The sequence below is a fragment of the Rattus norvegicus genome, chromosome X, assembly GCF_021556685.1.
Source record: "Rattus norvegicus strain SHRSP/BbbUtx chromosome X, alternate assembly SHRSP_T2T, whole genome shotgun sequence".
Taxonomy (NCBI): domain Eukaryota; kingdom Metazoa; phylum Chordata; class Mammalia; order Rodentia; family Muridae; genus Rattus; species Rattus norvegicus.
The window spans coordinates 105,363,039-105,383,640 of record NC_141554.1 but is presented as its reverse complement, the minus strand read 5'-3'; the positions used below and the strand labels follow the sequence as shown (position 1 = coordinate 105,383,640).

Sequence of the window (20,602 nt, the reverse complement as noted above, 5' to 3'; positions counted from 1 at the left end):
TGTCAAAACAGCCATATGCTCATATATTTTCCAAAGCATATGGTTAATAATAATTAAAACTAAGCAGCTAACAATGTTGGGTTTTTATTCTAGGCCAGACACTGTGCCATGCCTTTTACTCATGCATATTTGATTCCTCATGGCCCCTGGCAGGAATTCTTATTTTTGCCCTTCTTTCAAGTGGGAAAACTGAGATTTAGAGAGCTCAAATAACTGTTGCGAAGTTCAGAGAAATAAAATGCCATGAAGGTAGCTTCTGACAGGCGGCCTGGCTTCAGCTCCGGGACTTTTAAGTACTCTCCTATGCTGTATTGTCCTTAGTTAGGAATCTGGTCCATCAGAACTGCATGTCCTCATAGGAGAGACTGTTTCTGTGTTATAGATTTGCAGATGCTACCTCGGCGTTACCTTTGTCATTGTCTCCTTTCCCTCGCTACTACTTCTGTGCTCTGAACTTGTTGTTTCTTGTCATTTTCTCTCAGGATTGATGCCACACGCTTCTCAAAACAGTGTTCTTCACAATTGTGTGAGTGCTCTGGAATGTCCTTGCCTTACCTGAAACCACTTCAGTGTGCCTGTTGTCAAAAGCTGACTAGCAACGCTTCTGTGCACAGCGTGCCAAGCTCTCAGAAACCTTCTGCTCCCTTAACACCCTCCCTTTATTATTTGTCAGTCGTTCTCATCATAGTGCTTGTTGTAGCATGTTGCTTTATGCCTCCATGCTTTTTCCTCTATGATGGAAAGCCCTTGTTCTACTGGTAAACCAGCTGCTACCCATTAAACTTACATTCAGTTCATGTGTTCCTGCTGATAAGTCCCTTTTTACTTACTTTCCTTTCCACCCAGCTGCGTTAGAGGCTCCAACGTGGTGTTCTCATGCTATCATATGCATGTATTTGTGTGTGTGTGTGTGTGTGTGTGTGTGTGTGTGTAATCATTTTTTACACTTTAGAGACTTTATTTAATTGTCAAATTGTTGATAATTTTATATCTGTATACAATGTGTTGTGGCGATATTTACCTCGTTACTTCTGTTGTCCCTCGCCCACTCCGGCTAACCCCTCCTCTTCCCACACTAGTTCCCCTCTTCCTTTTAGTTATTATTAATTTTCTGTGCAGTAGCTGCAGGTGCTGTGTGTGAATGATGGCAATGACTAGCTCATATCTCGAAGATACATTATCATAACCCTCTTCCCAATCTTCCAGCTCTTTTAACCTTTTCTACACCTTCTTCTAGACCGCAGAGGCAGTGGTACAGTTGTCCCATTTATGGGGCTGAGCACTCAACACTCACTTTTCAGCACCTTGGTAACAAATGAGCTTTTGCACTAACCATCACCCACAGCGGGAGGAAACTTCTCAGATCCACGGTGAGAATGCGGTTGAGTTACAACGTCAGTATTACATTCCTCATCAGTGTAACGTTCTGTGGCCTCTCCAGATATAGGCTTTTGATTAGGTTTACGGTACTAGGCATGCATGTCTTACCATGGAGCAGGCCTCAACTCTGCTTGGAAAGTGGTTGCTTATGTCCTACGTAGCCATGCCACTATTGTACCAGTAGGCAGATGTTGCCTGGCAAGTCATCGCTGATCACACACAATTCACAGCTGGGTAAGATTGTTGATGATTTTTTTTTTTCACTCGGAAGCCTGCTTAACACATCTCAGCACTACTAATGCTAGCTAGTTAAAAGGAGGCTTCCAGTTCAGTTCCACCTTAATTATCCACAGTGCATAGTATCTTGAGCAACATTGTCTTATCTGAATCTGCTGGGCAAGCAGGAGCAATGACAATATTTGGGGGAAAGCTCAGGGTGTAGGGTCCCTGGTCAACAATTCATGGGAAGTTGTTTGCTCCGGATTTCATTAAAAAAAATACATGGATTTTAAGAACAGCATTATGCCTGTGCTTCTTTGCTTAATGTTTAAATGATTATTCAAGTGTCTGCTTCTCTGACTGTGTGGTCTTTGTGGTCATGTGCTGTGCTTTATGCATTTATCCTTAGCTTGCATAGTACTTAGAACACAGTTGGTTCACCTAATCGTGAACGTTTTGTACACAGTACAGAGCCATAAGCCTGGGAAGAAGCCGTACAAATATTCAAAGGTAACTGCTAGGACAGTCTAGAGGGTGATCTTATGGGAAAAAATCTGTAGAAAAATATCTGGATAAATTTATACTTACCAATCCAGGAGGCAGAAGGGGGTCAAGTATTCATAGATGTTAATTGTGATAGTGCTTTTGGTCTCCTTCAGATATTGTCATTGTCCTAGTGATAGTTACTGGAGTCCACTCTGGAATGCACCAAAAAGAACTTTTAAATTTTGGAGACACCAATTCGAATACCTTTGCTATTTGAATCTATGCTAAATTTCAGTAGTCTAGACTAGGTCGTTAAGACATATTTATTTCCATGATTATATTTATTAAACACTTCTCCCTAAAATGGAGAGGAACAGTTGATACAACAACCCACACAGTATTCCAGTGTGACATTGTGTTGTACCTAGTGCCTTCTGTGTAGCAGAACCCACATGGGCTTTCTGGAAGCACTGAATCCCAAGAAGTTAACTTGCTTGTTTTCTCCCTGCCCCTTTCCTTTTCTTTTTTTTTTACTTTTTCTTTTACTTTTTTTTTCCCCGGAGCTGGGGACCGAACCCAGGGCCTTGCACTTCCTAGGCAAGCCTTCTACCACTGAGCTAAATCCCCAACAACCCCTTTCCTTTTCCATCCCTCTTCTCCTCTTCCCTTCCCCTCTCATGGTCTCTCTCCTCTCCACCCTCTTTTCTTTTTTCCTTGCCTTACCTTTTTGAGACACAGCCGTGCACCGTAGCCTGGTTGTCCTTGATGTAGCCTGGTTGTCCTTGATGTTGTGAGTCTTGTCTTTGCCTCACTAGTGTCCAGTAAAAGCATTCTTTTCTATGTGCTATGGTTTTTGTTTTAAGTTCTAAAGATTGAACTTACACCCCGATACACACACAGACACACACACACACACACACACACACACACACACACACACTTACTTTACCATGCTCTAGAAATCAACACTCTTACCTTAAGATTGTCAAATATGTAAACCTACATGGGTGCTGGGGTTTTCAAAGTCTTAAGAACTTCACCCATGATATAGAATCTCATAGATATAACAAGTACTAATTGTGACAGTTCTTTATAATAGTCTGCTTCAAATACTGTCCTTTTGTTGGTGACAGTAGAGTCCACTTTGTCATGTGCCTTAAGCCTGCACAGCTTTCTGTGCTACACTGTGTGCACCAGGGTAACAGCATTGCAGTCATCAGAACGATTTACTACCTCCTAGATAAAAGTTACCTTGCATGTCTATATACAAGCAGATTCAGAAAACATAGGGTATGTAGTTTGTAAAATTAGCTTCCCCTCAAGTCTCCTGTAATCTGCTTTTCAAGATTTTTGGTTACTTACCCCTTTTACTGAAAATTTAACCCTTAAAATACGTAATTTATTTAGCGCTGTACTGATAGCATATTATGAAGCATGCACAAAACTAGAAATGTGGAAGAATGAAAGATAAATACTGGGAAGAACAATTTAGCATTTATTAAAAGTTTTAACATTTGCACTCATTTTGATGAGAGCAGTGCTATAAATGCTTTTACTCTATTAGAATGATTGTCGGGGAGGGAAGAGACAGAGGGAGAGACGCTTGTGTGAGTGCCAGCATGCAAGTACCACAACACATGTGGAGGAACCAGAGGGCAACCTTTGGGAGTTGGTTCTCACCATTCACCTTTGGGTGGTTTTTACTGTGCCACACACTACCAATTCTAGGCTAGCTCAGTCCTTGAGCTGCTGGGTAATTCCCTAGTCTCTGCCTGCCACCTTGCCATAGAAATTGCAGATGTGTGCCACAGACATTTTTCTTTTTCACATGAGCTCTGGGGATTGAACTCAGGTCATGAGGCTTATGTGATAAATCCCATTACCCAGTGATTACTCCAAAAGCAGTGATTTTTAAACACAAATTTGATTGTGATATGGCTGCTTGAAGATGGGATTCTAACCCATGTTCATTTTATACTTGATTTTTCACAGAATACATACATCTATAAATGAAAGGGCCTTTTTGGATGTACTAAGTTACAGTGCTCATGGTGCCTCTGTTCATGGTTCAAAAGAGTTTGCTATTATTTCAGCTTCCATTCTCTGATCATGCGACAGGCTGTGTTTTTAACATCCTTTCAACTCTTCTTTCATCCTTCTACTCTTGAAGTAGTAGAGCATGAGAGTGTTTAGAGGAAGGAGTGGGAGGGGAAATAATGGAATTATAGTTCAATTACAAATTGAACAAAAGTGGTTGAAGGCTGTAAAATTATATAAATATGTCACACCTAGTTCATACTGTTTTATATTTTAAAAATCTTGAAATAAAATATTTTAATGTCTTAATTTAAAGTTTCTCAGAACCCTAGACATACTTTGTGATGGTAAAAATCATGATTACATAAAGTCAGCTTGTATATTTATTAAAATAAATATATATATATAATTGACATAATAATAATGTACATGAAACCAATAAGCAGAAAGATACGGTACATATCCACTGCTTCTGCTTCCTGCTATAGTCTGAATGCTATAGTCTTCAACATACCCATTTTGAAAACTTAATCCCCTCCATGTAACAGTGCTGGGATGTGGACACTAGTAACAAGTGTTTTGATTGTAAGGCCTCCCCCATTAGGAATGGACTTATGACATTATTGTGGTAGTGGGTTTGTTATAATGGTAGTTGAGCTCTCTCTTTCTGTACCTCACTTCTTTTCTCTTTTCTGCATGTCCTTTGTCGCTCTTCTAAACCTTGTGCCATGGGATGAGAGAACCAAAAGGACCTTCTAAGATGTGTGAAGTGAAATGAGTCATATTCAAAAATGTAAATATTACATTTTTCACATTCAGACTCTATACTTTATATAGATGGAGTGAGATACTTCCAAATTTTTCTTTGTAATCTGTTGCAATCTTTGCTTACTGTCCCTTTAAAAAATAGATTTTATTTTTACATGCATGGGTGTTTTGCCTGCAAGTATGTCTGTGTACCATGCATGTGTGTGCAGTGCTCTGGAGGCCAGAAGAGTTACTATTCGAGCTGCCGTGTGGGTGCTGAGAATCCAAGCCAGATCCTCTGGAAGAGCAGCTGGTGCTTTTAACCTCCGAGCCATCTTTCCAGCCCTTGATTTTTTCAACTATTGCATGTTTGGAAAAGTTGTTCATATAACCCTGTTTTGAAAACAGTGATTGTTTTTGTTTTAATTACATGTATGTTTATCTGACTGGGGTATGTGCTCCTGAGTGTTCGTGCTAGATGATGCCAAAGGCACTGGATCCCCTGAAGCTGGAGTTCCACTCAGTTGTGGTCTACTGACATGGGTGGGTGGGATTAAAATCCAGTCTTCTGTTAGAACAGTAACCTCTCGTTAACAACCAAGCCTTCCTTCAAGTCCCTCACCTGTTTACAAGTAATATTTCTCGTGATGTATACTTTTAAATAGATTGTATTTTTCCTTTTAATATTTTAGAGATATCATCCGACTTTTGTTTACAGTTGATTTTAGTAATCAATGTGTTTTCATCATAATCTCTGGGTATCCGTGTGCAATGCACCTCTTAACTTTTCTTACTGTTTATGGTTTTAAGTGACTTGACTATGGTCTACTTTCCTTATATATCATGACCATAGCTTTCCTTCTATACTATGCTTGCAGTCCAGCGAACTTCTTGTATCAGTGATCTCATGGTATTTTTTCAATTTTATTTCATTGGTTTTTGGAAAGATTTTTAGAGCTTCCAATTTCATTGATTACTCTCGAGTATTTACACATATACTAGAGAGCTCAGAATTATCGGGCAACTCATTTCATTTCTTTTATAGTTTTTCTTGCTGTGCATCATTTTGTATATTATTTTGTCTTTATTGCTAATTGTCTTTCCACTACAATGTCTAATCTGTTGTTAATGTCGTGTTCTGTACGTTTGGTCTCCAACACTATAGTTTTCTATTTCTAGGTTTGACTTCAGAATTTACTTTTACAGCTCCCAAACCCCTACTTAACCTTTCAAACACACAGAAAGTAGCCATAGGAACTATTTGTAGTGACCTTGTTAAATCCTATATTGGAAATTGTGGAACATTTTTTTTTTAATTTCTCCACATGAAGCTTTTTTTTTTTGATTTTTTTTTTATTAACTTGAGTATTTTCTATATACATTTCGAGTGTTATTCCCTTTCCCGGTTTCCGGGCAAACATCCCCCTCCCCCTCCCCTTCCTTATGGGTGTTCCCCTCCCAACCCTCCACCCATTGCCGCCCTCCCCCCATAGACTAGTTCACTGGGGGTTCAGTCTTAGCAGGACCCAGGGCTTCCCCTTCCACTGGTGCTCTTACTAGGATATTCATTGCTACCTATGGGGTCAGAGTCCAGGGTCAGTCCATGTATAGTCTTTAGGTAGTGGCTTAGTCCCTGGAAGCTCTGGTTGCTTGGCATTGTTGTACTTTTGGGAACATTTTTAATTATCGTGTTCCACATTAGAAATAGAAATGTCCTAACTTTTGGCAGGCCTGTAACTTTTCACGGATACTAGAAATGATGGATTTTACATTATTAGTTGTATTTTTTTTGTATCCTAAACATTCTTGAGCTCTGCTTCGGGATTCACCTAAGCTGCTTGGAAGCTCCTAAGTTATTTGAAAGTAGACTGAGCCCTTCAAGTCTTTCCCATCAGATTGGGTAGGCAGGATAAGAACAATTCACAATGTAGGCCTAATTGTTTCCCACTACTGAAATATAAGGCAATTCTTTAGCCAGTGCTCTATGAATCATGAGGTTTTAACAGTCTGGCTGGGAAAATAGGCATCCTTCTTGTTTTATTTGAATCCTTTCAGGTGGGTCCTCCCCTAGCCCAGAGTAATTTCATCACAGGGATGTCTTGTACTGGAAAGTCCTTTGCTAAACACTTGAGAGAGGCCACATGTGGTGCTTGAGGGGCTCTCTTTTTGCTGTTCTAGCACATACTCTGTCTCAAGAAGTCTAGTCCCCTAAGGTTTGCTCAGGTTCTCAGCCATCTCAATTTGGGAGGCTTAGCAGGCTTTCCCTGGTTTCCTCCTCTATCCTTTGGCTTGAAAACACTCAAGGCAACGAGCTCTAAGAATGAGAAATCTCACCCCACTGATCCATAGAGATTGTAGACTTGCACAGCCTCATTTACAGTGTCATGGGCAGCATTGTTTCATGTATTTTGCCAATTTATTGTCTGACTAGATGTACATTGTCTATTACTTCATCTTGAACATCAGTAGGCATGGCACTTGGAACCTCTCAGTGATTATGACCAAGCTCAGTTTCAGTTGTCATCTTTCAAACATGTTGATAGCATCACATTACTTGTTTGACATAACCAAATCAACCCCTAAATAACTATGTTCAAATGCATACAGAATCTGGCATCCGGTAATGTAAATCTCACATAACAAATGAGTGTCTATGTATACTATACCAATATTGGCTTAGCAAGGATAGTTTAATTTGCACCTTCATGGATAAACTAACATTTTTTGAACAAATCTAGTTCCCTCCTTTATGCTTAGTAAGATCTTAATTTGTACCAAAATTGTTCATTATCCTTTGGTGGGAAATGACAGTACATCCATTAGAGTTGACATATTAAAACCATCATATTTTATTAACATTTGTAAGTCTAGAAAAATGTTTAATATCACTTCAAGCTTTTATCCCTTCAGCATGAGTCAGGCTTTCTGAAAATCCTGTCTGAAATTTCTTATTTAAAAAGTGCTAAAAGCATCACATACTGTTTAGAGCCTAACTCATGATCAACTCACATTTTTTAAAAGAAAATGAACAGTTTTCCAAGATGTCGTCGAATCTGAAAGTATGAATTCTCATGTATAAAGTGACAGTGTACAGGCTGGGGTAGCTCAGTGGTACACAGTAGTAGTCACCTGTAATGTGTGGGGCTGTTTTAAAACACAGTATCTGGGTTCACATAACTTTGAGCTTTAAGCTCAGAGGTGTGAGTCCAGTTACAGATGTATAAATTTATTTTACAAATAAAGAAGGCCTTGATGAGGTGTAGCAATTTACCCAGTCACATAGTGAAGGATAGAGTTGAGATTCTAATTCAGTCTGGTTCCAAAGCCCTAGTGTTTAATCTCAGCATCCACACTGTATCAGAAGAACAACTGTTTTTGTTTTTTCTTCTCTCAGCTCTATTACTACTATTCTGTTTTTGGGAATCTGAATCTAAACACATAAATGCCAATATTTCTCAGTGTTGGAGACAAATTCTGGCACCATTTATCAGCTATATGACCTTTGGAATTACCCTCGAAAGTCATTCAGACATATGCATCTTCCTAATGGCACTCAGATTAAAAATTGCTACTGGTGTTCTAAAAACAAAAGGTGATAGAAATAAGAAAACAGTGCTTACAGTACAAAGAAAATTTAACATATTTGACTGGGTGGTATATTTGTTGAACACACGAATAACCTCTCTGTCTCTCAAACATGAAGATTGCTTATAAATGTGAAGATCATAATATTTGTGTTCAAACTAGAAACTTCTGCCAGATATGACCTCCTTAGAAGAAATTGTTGGGCATAGACACCCAGAAGTTTAATGCAGTACCTGACATACAGTATGATTTCAATGAATGATTGGAATACCTTATTCTGGGCCTAGGCCCTACCAAAGTGTTAGATCAATGAAAACTGACACTATGTGACTACATAGAACAAACAAATGGTCCACCAGAGCTCATGTTTTGACAAGTGATCTTAGCCGTGACTTGGCCATTTTGACTATACATTTATGACTGATGGGAGTGAAGTGGTGTGGTAAGTCCTCTTAGGCTTTAATCTCTCCGTTATGAAGTTCTCCTATCCATAAATTGGGAGTATCTGAGTGGCCATAGAGTTTTAGACAACTTTGTGTTTGTCTTTCTGTCTGTGTGTATGCCTTTGTTATTTTCTTTATTCTGTTTTTCAAAATGTGATATTATCATTTGCCCTAAACTATTATCACTTAATGCACTGCACAGGAAAGCATTATTTTTCTTTCCGTGTATTCCCTTTTGAATTCCTAGAGAATATTTTTATCCAATAGTGTGCAAACAGCCATGGTAGCAGAGGTGAAGCAAAAGGCAGGTTTATTTGCTAAGATATTAAAGACATGGTTAGTCTATGATGAGTTCTTCTTTGACCTATGAGTTAATTAGAAGTGTCTGGCAAATTTTCAGACAGTACTGAGATTAGAATTAGCCTTTAAAATTAACTTCTTTTTTAATGTTCCTGAACTCAAAGACTGGTTTGTATGAAAAATACATTTTTTAATTTATTGAGATTTAGGACTTTTTAATTTATTGAGATTTATCTAGTACATGATTATTCCTGGGGGAGGGTATGGTAAATATTCCAAGTGTGCTTGAGAAGAATACTTTCAGCTCAATATATAGTTTTTAATATGCCATTTAAATCAAGTTTCTTTTAATGCTCAACTTGTTTATACATTACTAATTAATTTGTTTTTCTTTTTGAGACAGGTTGTCATGTCTACTAGATTGACCTTAAGGTTGTTGTGTAGCAAGAATGCTCTGAATTTTGGTATTCCTATTTGTGCTTCCAGAGTGCTAGAAGGGGTGGGGTTTACAGGTGTGAGCCACCACACTTTGTTTTTAAGCTGCTGGGCTTGAACCCAGGGCTTCATGCATGGTAGGAAAGCCCTTGTTCAATCGAACTACATCTGCAACCATAGTCATAGGATGTTCTAACGTCAAAAAGCATTACCAGAATTGCTTGATGAATTTGTACTGTGTATGTAGTGAGTTATAAACTTATTCATTGTCAAAAATACTTAAGAGGCGTGTAAGTTGTCTACAACCCATTTTCCCCTTCATTCTCCTTTATCAACAAATGTACTCATAGGGCTAGAGAGATGACTGAATAAGAATGGCTATGACTCTTCCAGAGGACTCTAGTTATGTTCTCAGCACCCATGTGGATTGGCTTACAACTGTCCATAACTCTCACTCTGTGAGATCTGATGCCCTTTTTTGGTATCCCTTTGTACCTGCATGCTCATGATAAACACACACACACACACACACACACACACACACACACACACACACACACTTTTTAAAAACACTCAATTCAATAAGGCAAAAATCCATATCGTCTGTAAAAGTCCTCACATGTAAATAGCTTTCTCTTTCTTTGACTATTTCTCTCCTCCTTCCCCTGTCTGTGTAAGACAGAATTGGATTCTTCTATAAGTTTCCAAAGATTTAATCTAAAGTTTCTGGATAGCATTTGCACGAAGTATTGTGGTCATGCCTGTCAATTTCTGGAACACAGGGACCATGGTTTAGTCATCTTTGTGTCTCCAGTGCTTTGCAAAATACTTCACAGAATGGTGCTCAACAAATGCTAATGAAATGGGAGAAGCGGCTTTCAAGTGCAGAGCCAGTACATGTTGTTTGGAAGGTAGCTGGGGGTAGCAAAATCTTTTGAAACGTTATTAGTAAGATGGCTAAATTCCAGGAACACATGAGCTAGTCAGGGATGGAGAATTTAGCCTAAACTGGCAGCCCCCTTACATCCAGAGAGCACCTGCCTGATTATTTGGATTAATGGAATTGAGAGTTGAGAACATTTACAATAATAAACTTGGATGATGAGGACATCCTTCGTGGAGGGAGAGTTTGACTCAGCTGTCTTATAATTCTTCCTGACTAAGATGCTTAATCTGAATGACCCAGCCACTTTCCAGAGTCATGAGTAATTTCTTGAAAAAAAAAATCCATTGTAGGCCAGGGTTCAAATGTGAAAGTAGAAATAATGAATCGCAGACATTTTTTCCTGTTTTGTCTCTTTAGCTTAATCAAGAAGAAGACAGACTGGAAAAAATGTTCTCGGGCTGGGCAGTGATTCTGGAGTTAAGAATCTTCATGAAATTATTGCTCTTTTATTCTAGACACCTCTGGTCACTCTTCTTGCCCAGGTTGCTTTGAAGAGAGAGGAGGAGACTCAATACATCATGTCGGAGATACTAGACCTCTCTTTTCTGTCTGAGATGGAAAGAGATTTGATTCTCAGTGTTCTGCAGAGAGATGAAGAGCTCAGAAAAGCAGATGAGAAAAGGATTCGGTAAGAGTTCCAGAAATACTAAGCACTTCCAGGTTTTCAACCAAGGAGACAGACCCAAGCTTTCGAGTTGCTTCTTCATTCGCTGTCAGAATTGGGTATATGATTAAAAGCTTCGTGAGTCTAGTTGGGTTCGGAGTTTGTTGCTTTGCAGAACACAGTAGTCTCACTGTCATTCCCTCAACTTCTGTACATCCTGAACCCACGTGTGCTTCTCTTTCCGGTCTTGCCAGGCGACTGAAGAACGAGCTCCTGGAGATCAAACGAAAAGGTGCCAAAAGGGGCAGCCAACACTACAGTGATCGAACCTGTGCCAGGTGCCAGGAAGGCCTGGGCCGTTTAATTTCCAAAAGCAACACTTGTGTGGGTTGTAATCATTTAGTGTGCCGAGAATGCCGAGTTCTGGAGAGCAATGGCTCCTGGAGGTGCAAGGTGTGCTCGAAGGAAATGTGAGTGTCATGTCATGGTGGCATAAAGAGGGGACATAAGTTGGGCTGCCTTGAGAATGTCTCTCATTAACTTTATTACTTGGGTGACAAGAGTCATTGTTTCTACAGGTCTTACTTAGGGTTTCTATTGCTGTCACAAAAAAAAAAAAAAAAAAAAAAAAACACATGGCCAAAAGCAAATTTGAGGGGAAAGGAGTTTATTTGGCTTATACTTCCAGGTTGCCGGTAATTATTGGAAGAAGTCAGGATGGGAACTCTCCAACAGGGCAGGAACCTGGAGGCAGGAGCTCATGCAGGGGTGCTGCTTATTGGCTTGATCCTCATGGCTTGCTTGCTCTGCCTGCTTTCTTACAGAACCCAGGACCACCAGCCCAGAGCTGGCCCCGCCCACAATGGGCCCTTCCATCTTGATCACTAATTGAGAAAATGCCTTACAGCTGGGTCTCGTGGAGGCGTCTCCTCAAGCGAGACTTCCTTTCTCTATGATAGCTCCAGCTTGTGTCAAGTTGACACACAAAACCAGCCAGTACAACACGTCTGACATTTCCTTTTCTTTTTTTCCTCCCCAGAGAGCTGAAGAAAGCAACTGGAGATTGGTTTTATGACCAGAAAGTAAATCGCTTTGCTTACAGAACAGGCAGCGACATCATCAGGATGTCCCTGCGCCGTAAGCCTGCAGGTATTGTTCAGGGCTAGAGGCTGGTTGAAGGAGCCGTCCTTGGAAATAGCTAGGCTTGTGTGGAATCCAGCTGTATTCTGGTTAGTGGTGACTTAATCCCCCAGGGGCTCAGGCAGTCTGTGCGAATATCTCTGTCTGTCTTGTCTGCAAGTGTGTTTTTTGGGGGAAGCAGCTGTGGAAGTTGTTTCCTTCCTTAGTCTCATTATTACTACCCTGCCATGCTTTTGTTTTGAAGTGAATAAAAGAGAGACAGTGGGGCAGTCCCTCCTTCAGCAGACCCAGATGGGTGATATCTGGCCGGGAAGAAGGATCATTCAGGAACAGCAGAAGGAACAAAGGTGAGAGCCAAGGAATTAGTATTGTTTAGTTCTTCTATTACTATTACTTTGTTTTCTAAAATAATAGGTATTTCTGGAGGGAATTGGAAAATACAGATAAAATTGTAGAAGAAGAGGTGGAGGAGGAGGAGGTAGAGGGAGAGGAAGAGGAGGAGGAAGAGGAGGAGGAGGAGGAGGAGTCAATCCTGATCCCATTAGCCCCACACAAATATCAATATTTTAGCAAATTAATTTTGTTCTTAGGCTGCACTCTCCTGTAAAAAACTAAGCTATTAGCTCTTTTTAAAAAAAATATATAGCACAATTTATTCATTTTTTTCCGCTTTTAACAAGGATTTATTTCCTTAAAATGTTAGTGTGTGTTTGCAGGTATATATACCTGTGGGTAGGTGCCTGCAGAGGCCAGAAGGGTGTTAGTCCCTTGGAGTTAGACTCATAAGCAGTTGTGAGCCACCTGACATGGGTGCTGGGAACTGAACTTGAGTCCCTGCCACAGCAACACCTATCATTAACTGTTTCCCCAGTCCCATATTAACTTTCTTCCACACACCCCCTAATCTTTTCTTTTATTCTCGCTATTCATTATTAAAATGTATTTAACTTTTTCAGGCTTTGTGATATTTTCTTTCTGTTATGCAACCATAAATCAACAGACTTTAAAAACCGGTTTAGTTTTAGTTTCACATTTATACATATTTTTGCTCATGATCAGCCCTGGAACTGTGACTTCTCTCCTCCTGAATTCTTTACTTTGGCTTTATTTCTTGGTTGTCTAGATTTCATCATTGGGAAGTGCCATCAAGAAGGGTTTGTGATGTTCACTGCATTCTTTCATGTTTAGAATGCTGCCAACTACCTTGGCAGTTGCATAGCATCTTAAATCAGTATTACAGATGTGAGTTATGTTTTCTTTTGCTCAGACTATTGTAGACATTGCTCCATTGTCTTCTGCCATTGAATCTATGAAAAAGGCCAGCTTGACATTTTTACCCTTGGAGGTAACTTTGTGTGTATACATACACACATGCACACAGGTGTGCATGGGTGTGAGATCTTGTGTTGATATTATTGAATTTACTGGAAAATTTTGAATATTAGTTACTTAAGAATATAAATCAACAAAGATTATTCTGTACTTTTTGACATATGATATACTCTTCATGATCTTTTTCTTCATAGTTGGAATTTTTTCTGAACCACCTCCTTGAACATTTTTCCTGTTTTGTTAGGGGCCCCACCTTGGGGATATTGGATTCCATGATCCTCTATTTCTGTAATGTTTTAAAAAAATGTATGATGTAAAAGCAAAAGAGAAATATGGAAGCAATTAAGCATGGAGACCCCAATGACTTTGTTCCCTATATGCTATTTGGGTTTGGGCCATTCTTTTTCTTTCTCTCTTTCTTTTCTGTTTCTTCCTTTCCATTTGCTGACTTTAAAGGTTTGAAGGAGTTACCTTGTTTAGACTTGGTTTATATCCTCTTCAATTGTTTTTATCATTTTTGTTGTTTTATCATTTTGTATTTGAGTTCACTCACTTTAGAAAGTCTACATTATGCCTGTGCAAACAGAATAAAATAGATTATGCAAACTAAGATGGCTATGACATTGTTATATGATGAAAATTTGTGGGCCCATCATCATTCATATATATACATATATATTCATACACACATGTATACATATATACATATATACATATATACATATATACATATATACATATATACATATATACACATATACACATATACACATATACACATATACACATATACATATATACATATATACATATATACATATATACATATATACATATATACATATATACATATATACATATATACCCCCTTTCGAGTACCAAAGCAGGGTTTTTAATTAATTTTATTTTTTTAAGATTTTAAAATTTTATTTTGGAGCTACGGACCAAACCCAGGGCCTTGTGCTGCTAGTCAAGTGCTATACCACTGAACTAAATTTTCAACCCAAGATTTAAAAAATTGTATATACTTACATAATAACTCATGGTATTTTGATAAATCCATGTAATAAATTAGTGTAATGCTTAAATCAAGGTGAGCAGGGCTACTTTTCATATTACCTCTTATGGTGAAAACATTCAAAACTGCTTATTTCTTTAAAAAGATGTAGTACATGTTACCATGTGTGGTCCTATAAATGCAGAGTTGCGTATTCGAACTTCTAACCATGATCTAACTATAACTTAGTATCCTCCCATTCTCCCTTCTTTTGACAAGCACTGTTGTGCTCTTATGTGTGCGGATGTTTAGCCTGCTTGTATGTCTGTGTAGCACATTAGTACTTTGTGTCTGCAGAGGTCAGAAGAGGATATTGGATCACCTGGGGTTGGAGTTACAGATGACTGTGAGCTACCATGTGGGTGCTGGGAACTGAGCCAGGACCCTTAGAAAGTCCAGCTGTCATTCCTAATCACTTAAACCATTTCTCTGGGCCCTGTTGTACTTATTTCTCTGTAACCCTAGAAGAGAGGTGGAAGGTGGGTTGTAATCTCAATGTTTGTCTCCTGAACTTGGAAAATATTTTTTTCTATTTTTTGTGTCTGTATGGTGTGTGAGCACATGTTTATGTGCATGTGTGCGTGCATGTATGTGCATGGGTACGTGAGGAAGACAGAGGAAATAAATCATCAGGTGGTTGGTTGGCCATAATATCCTCCACCTTCTTCCCTTGGAACAGAGTCTTTCCGTAAGCCTGGAGACTAGGCTAGAGGCCAGGTCTCAGTGGTACTCTTCCTCTGCTTCTATATGAAGACTGGGTTCAGGCACACGACAATACCTGTTCTAGGGATTTAAACTTGCTTTCCCCTGCTTGCAAAGCAGTCATTCCTATTTACTGACCCATTTCTTCAGCATCTTCTCGGCTCCCAAACCCTTTGTTTTCTGAACTGTAGGGTTTATTTTTAAACGTTGCTTTATGATCATATACTTTACCCCCCCTTTTGTTTATTGCTGCTGAATTTTAGGCATGTGTATTGTGAAGACTTTTTCTTTAATTTTACCTCAGCCAAAGAGAAAAGATTTTATTATACCTTATTATTGGTCGTTTAAAAATGAGCATAGAGCTCGTAGCACATGGCTGAATTTGCAGGTATTAGTGAGGCTGCAGTAGGAGGGTCACAAGCTTGAGGACACCTCGGCCTATATAATAAAGGCAAAGATTTAAAAGACGTCCACAGAAACAGGGGCGTTAAGTCCTCCAGTAGCCTAAATTTCTTTGTCTGATCACTGTTAATAGTCACTGATAATTTTGGCATGTGAACTACCAAGATCTCCACCCATCCCCCATGTGAGTTAAACTCATGAATTTTAATTGCCTTTTAATAGATTATACTATGGACCTGTTAAGTTTTAAAAAATGAAAGAAAAAGGACTTTCAAAACAGTAGCACAGACAATCCCATAGAAAAAGGAGAAAAAGACCTGAAGAGATAGTTCATTAACGAAAATATACAGATGTCAAATAATGAAGTTCAATATCATTAATCACTAGACTACAAATAAAATGACAGTGAGATGGCCCTTGTCTACTAGAATGGCCATCATTTGAAAAGATCAGTTGTACCACTTGCTAGATGCAGAACAACTGGCATTCCCATTCATTTCTGTGGAGAAATGTACCATGCTCAGCTGCTCTGTAAGTTTACTCCTTAAAAAGTTTACTGCACACCTACTGTGTGATTCAGACGTTTCATAGATATGTAACTCAAGAGAAGTCAAGTCATATGTCCATTCAGCAACTTGTATATGCATATTCATAGAAATTTCATTTATTTTTAAGACAGTAAGAAATTATTTTATTGGATTTTTGTTTTTATTCATTTTTTTGCCAGTGCTGGTAATAGAACTTAGGGTCTCATATATGCTAGACAAGTGTTTTTATTGCATTATATTCCTAGATCTGGAATTAAAAATGTTTTAATGTACAGGCCTGGAGAGACAGCTCAGTTGGTAAAGTGCTTGCTGCCCTACTAGAGTTTAGCTCTCCCAAATGGACTTAATAGTTGGTTTAGTGTGGGAGATAGGGAGGCTTTGACAAAGAATCCCATAGCAAAATGACAGTTCACCCTGTCACCCAGATACCCTGCCTTAATATATGGGTAGAAGGATCAAGGAAAACACCCAGTACCAATCTTGGATGGATACACAGACACATGCACACACACACTTTGTGTCTACAAATATGTAAACACACATTTCTCTATCCATGCAACTCAGACATATGTCTTAAGTATATTTCATCACAGAACTAACTAAAATTAATTTGCCCTTATAAAAACCTGGAAAACCATGATTATAGCAAATTTAGTCACTGAATATATAGTCTATAAAACCAAAAGATAGCATATTAATAGTAATGATGTGAATATGAAGGGCTTCTATACAAGTAAAGCTACTTCTCTCCTTATATTTTTATCTTCTTTCTTTCTTTGCAGATTTTTATCTTGTGCAGATAATCATAGTTGCAGTGAGTTTATGGGTGGTGCAGTAGCCATGTCATGTCCCCAACACAGCCTTTAACAGTACTCTTCCTTAGCCTCCAGCTTTGACATTCTTTTCACCCTTCTGTGATGTTCCCTGAGCCTTGGCAGGGCACAGGAGGACAGTTGATCTAGACTAGTAGTTCTATTTAGGACTGAGCACTCAATAGACACTTACTTTCAGTTATAACTTTCTGTAGTAACTGTCGAGCATTTCAGAGAGAAGCTTTTTGGCCAGAGTTCAGGCAACATTCATTTATGGATGTAAAAGTACAAATACTTAGAAAGCAATTTGACAACATGTCATGTACCAAAACAACAGTAGTAGGCTTTTCTCTAGGGCAGTGATTCTCAACCTTCTTTGTGCTGCAGCCCTTTAATACAGTTCCTCATGTTGTGCCGACCTCCACAACCATACTATTACTTATGTTGCTACTTCATAACTGTAATTTTGCTACTGTTAGGAATTGTAATGCAAATAGCTGATATTCAGGCTGGTCTTAGGCGATGCCTGTGAAAGGGCCCACAGGTTGAGAACTACTGCTTTTGGTCAGGTTTACAATACCAGGCCTTAATTCTTCCTGTGCTTAATTCTTCCTGTGGAATAAATAGCCGATTGTCCTCATATACATTATGCCCCCACTGTACCACTGGTGCATCTTGCCTAGCAGGTTAGTGTTGTAGCATGTAAGGTTGGCTTCGAGGATACCACAGTTTTTGTTTCGTTTTTTGTTTTTGTTTTTTTTTGTTTTTTGTTTCCCTCATAGTAGCCTACATAGCACCTTGTAGTACTATGAAAGCTTATACACAGAAATGAAATAGTTGTATGACCTTGTCCTAGATGCTAGTTTATTACTCTATGAATTTGCTTCTGTAACAGTACCATGTGTGTTTATTACTATGGCTCTGCAGTTTAACTTGAAATCGGGTATGGTGAGACATCCCAAAGTATTCTTTTTTTGTTTGTGCTGGACTACTAGGGTCTCTTGTGCTTTTGAGTGAGTTTTAAGACTTTTTCTCCTATTTCTATTTCTATGAGTGTCACTGGAAATTTGATAGGGATTATCTGAATCTGTAAGTTGCTTTTAGTAAAATGGCCATTTTCACAATATTGAATCTTTTTCTTCCAATTCATAAACCTGAAGGTCTTCCCATCTTTTAGTAGTCCCCTCAGTTTCTTCAGTGTGTTGAGGTTTTTATTGTAAAAGTCTTTCCCATCCTTCGTTAGGTTTATCCCAGGGTACCTTTAGGCTATTGTGACTGCAACTGTTTTCTATTTCAGCTTGTTTGAAGTTTATATATATAGAAAGACCGGTGACTTTTGTGTATTAATTCTATATCTTGCCATTTTGATGAATATGGTTATCGGTTTTAAAAGATTTCTGGGGGTGTCTTTAGGCTCTATTATGTATACAATGGCTTCATTCATGATAGCTAAAACCTAGAAACAATTGAAGTGCCCACCAGCAGGTGAATGGATAAACTGTAGTTTTTTTATGCCACAGAATTTGTTAATGAAAGGTATCATGAATGGATCTCAAAATACGTCTATTGAGTGAAAAGCACTAAATAGGAAAGTACTTATGTTCTGAGTGTGGTGGTGTAAACCTCTAGTTCCCACAGTTAGGAGATGCAGAGGTAGAAGTCAGAGGCCAGAGGCCAGAGGCCAGAGGCCAGAGGCCAGAAGGCAAAGGCAGAGGCAGAGGCAGAGGCCAGAGGCAGAGGCAGAGGCAGAGGCAGAGGCAGAGGCAGAGAGGCAGAGGCAGAGGCAGAGGCAGAGGCAGAGGCCAGAGGCAGAGGCCAGAGGCAGAGGCCAGAGGCAGAGACAGAGGCAGAGACAGAGGCAGAGGCAGGTGGATCTCTGTGAGTTTAAGGCTGACCTTGTCTATATAGCAAATTTCTGACCAGCTAGAACTAGATAATGAGACCATGCTTCTTTTTTTTAAATAAGAACAAAAAACCCTCAAACAAACAAAACAAATAAGAGTACCTATTCTATGAATCTGTATGATTCTGGTATATAAATTTCCAGAAAATACAAACTAATTTTTAGTGAGCAAACTAAATCAACATTCGCATGAGACCAGGGACGAAAAGGGAAAGACAGGATTGCCAACAGGCATGAAGACACTTCAGCAGAGTGATTAATGTGTTCCTTAACTAAACTGTAGCAGTAGTGTTCAAAGTGCCTGTCTATTGCCAGAAATCATTAGCGTGCGTAATTAAGCACGTACAGCTTGTTTGTACCAATTAGTTAAAACCAGCAGAAAACTGCAACACAGACACTTTTCCAACGCCAGAGCACTCCATTCGTTTTTATGTTTGTGTGCTGCTTGACTGTCTATATGTACTGTGATTTTATCAGATAGCCTTGGATGTGTGAGTCATCTGTTCCAGGTGATGAGCCCCCCCCCCCCAGTCCTTTGTAGTTAAGGTTAAAAATGGCTTTTATTTGCTGAACCTGATTAACGCATCTGACATCACTGGTCAGAATGTAATTTCTGAAATCTACTGCTTCTGGCTGTCTGGGACCTCTTGTCTCATTGGATTGAGAAGCCTCTTATTTATTATAAACATGAAAACAAATTGAGTGAGCATAAGTGACTTTTACATAAAATTATGGAGCCTCAGAGATAATTTAATTCAGCCCTTTTATTTTTATAGAAAAGAAAGCAGGATAAATGATTTACCTGAGATCACACAGATAAAGACCAGGACTCCTATCTCTGAGTTTATTTTTTACTGCACAGATGTCAAATAATTGCTTTTTTGCCCTACAGTTGTTTACATCAGCTCAGGATCAGAACTTATTCATCTTTAGGAAAAAAAAGAAATAGAAAGGAATATAAGCACGGAACACTCCATGGACCATTGTTGAACAGTGGCTCTAGAGGAATGATTCTGTTTGAAGTTCTTTTTCTCTTTGCCCGGAAGGGGACAAAAGAATGCTTTTAAAAGTAAAGTAAAGAAAACCAAGCACCTTGCTGCATCTTGTACAATAAAGCTGGTACATTTGTCAAGAATGACCTCTGTCCCACCTCCTGTCTTCTCTAAGGTTTCAACTCAGCTCCTTCTGTTTGTTTGCACAGCCATATCTCAAACATCACCTGACAAGCTGGAAAGTTTATTCCCCACTGGCTGAGACACGGAGACATTATAGATTTGGTTACTTGTTCATTCGCTAAATATATGTGGAAGCTTACTCTGAGCCAGATATTGTTTTACGTGCTGGGATACTATCGTGGATACAAAAAGGTCCCTTGTAAATCATCAAATAAGTAGTCTGCCAGATGTTGACAAGTGTGATGAAGACAACGGCTCAGTGTGAACAGATATGGAGGACCAGGAACACGCGTGTGTCTGTATATGCTGTTTTCCTTAGATAGTTAAGGCAGGTCTGGATCGTAAGGTG

The 20,602-nt window shown here is 39.0% G+C and overlaps 1 protein-coding gene across 10 annotated transcripts in view; it reads left to right on the top strand.

The window, feature by feature from the left end:
• The window catches only part of Sytl4 (synaptotagmin-like 4), a 50,141-nt gene that overhangs the window by 12,014 nt on the left and 17,525 nt on the right, over window positions 1–20,602 (top strand). For 6 of the 10 annotated variants that reach the window (NM_080410.2, XM_087599007.1, XM_087599003.1 and 3 more), the window contains exons 2-5: window positions 11,034–11,206; window positions 11,437–11,652; window positions 12,222–12,331; window positions 12,567–12,669. In NM_080410.2, the coding sequence (NP_536335.2) occupies window positions 11,097–11,206; window positions 11,437–11,652; window positions 12,222–12,331; window positions 12,567–12,669 (539 nt within the window). In that variant the 5' untranslated portion in view covers window positions 11,034–11,096. The remainder of the gene's footprint in view (window positions 1–11,033; window positions 11,207–11,436; window positions 11,653–12,221; window positions 12,332–12,566; window positions 12,670–20,602) is intronic. The other 4 variants (XM_087599010.1, XM_087599005.1, XM_087599011.1 and 1 more) reach the window with 1 other exon arrangement.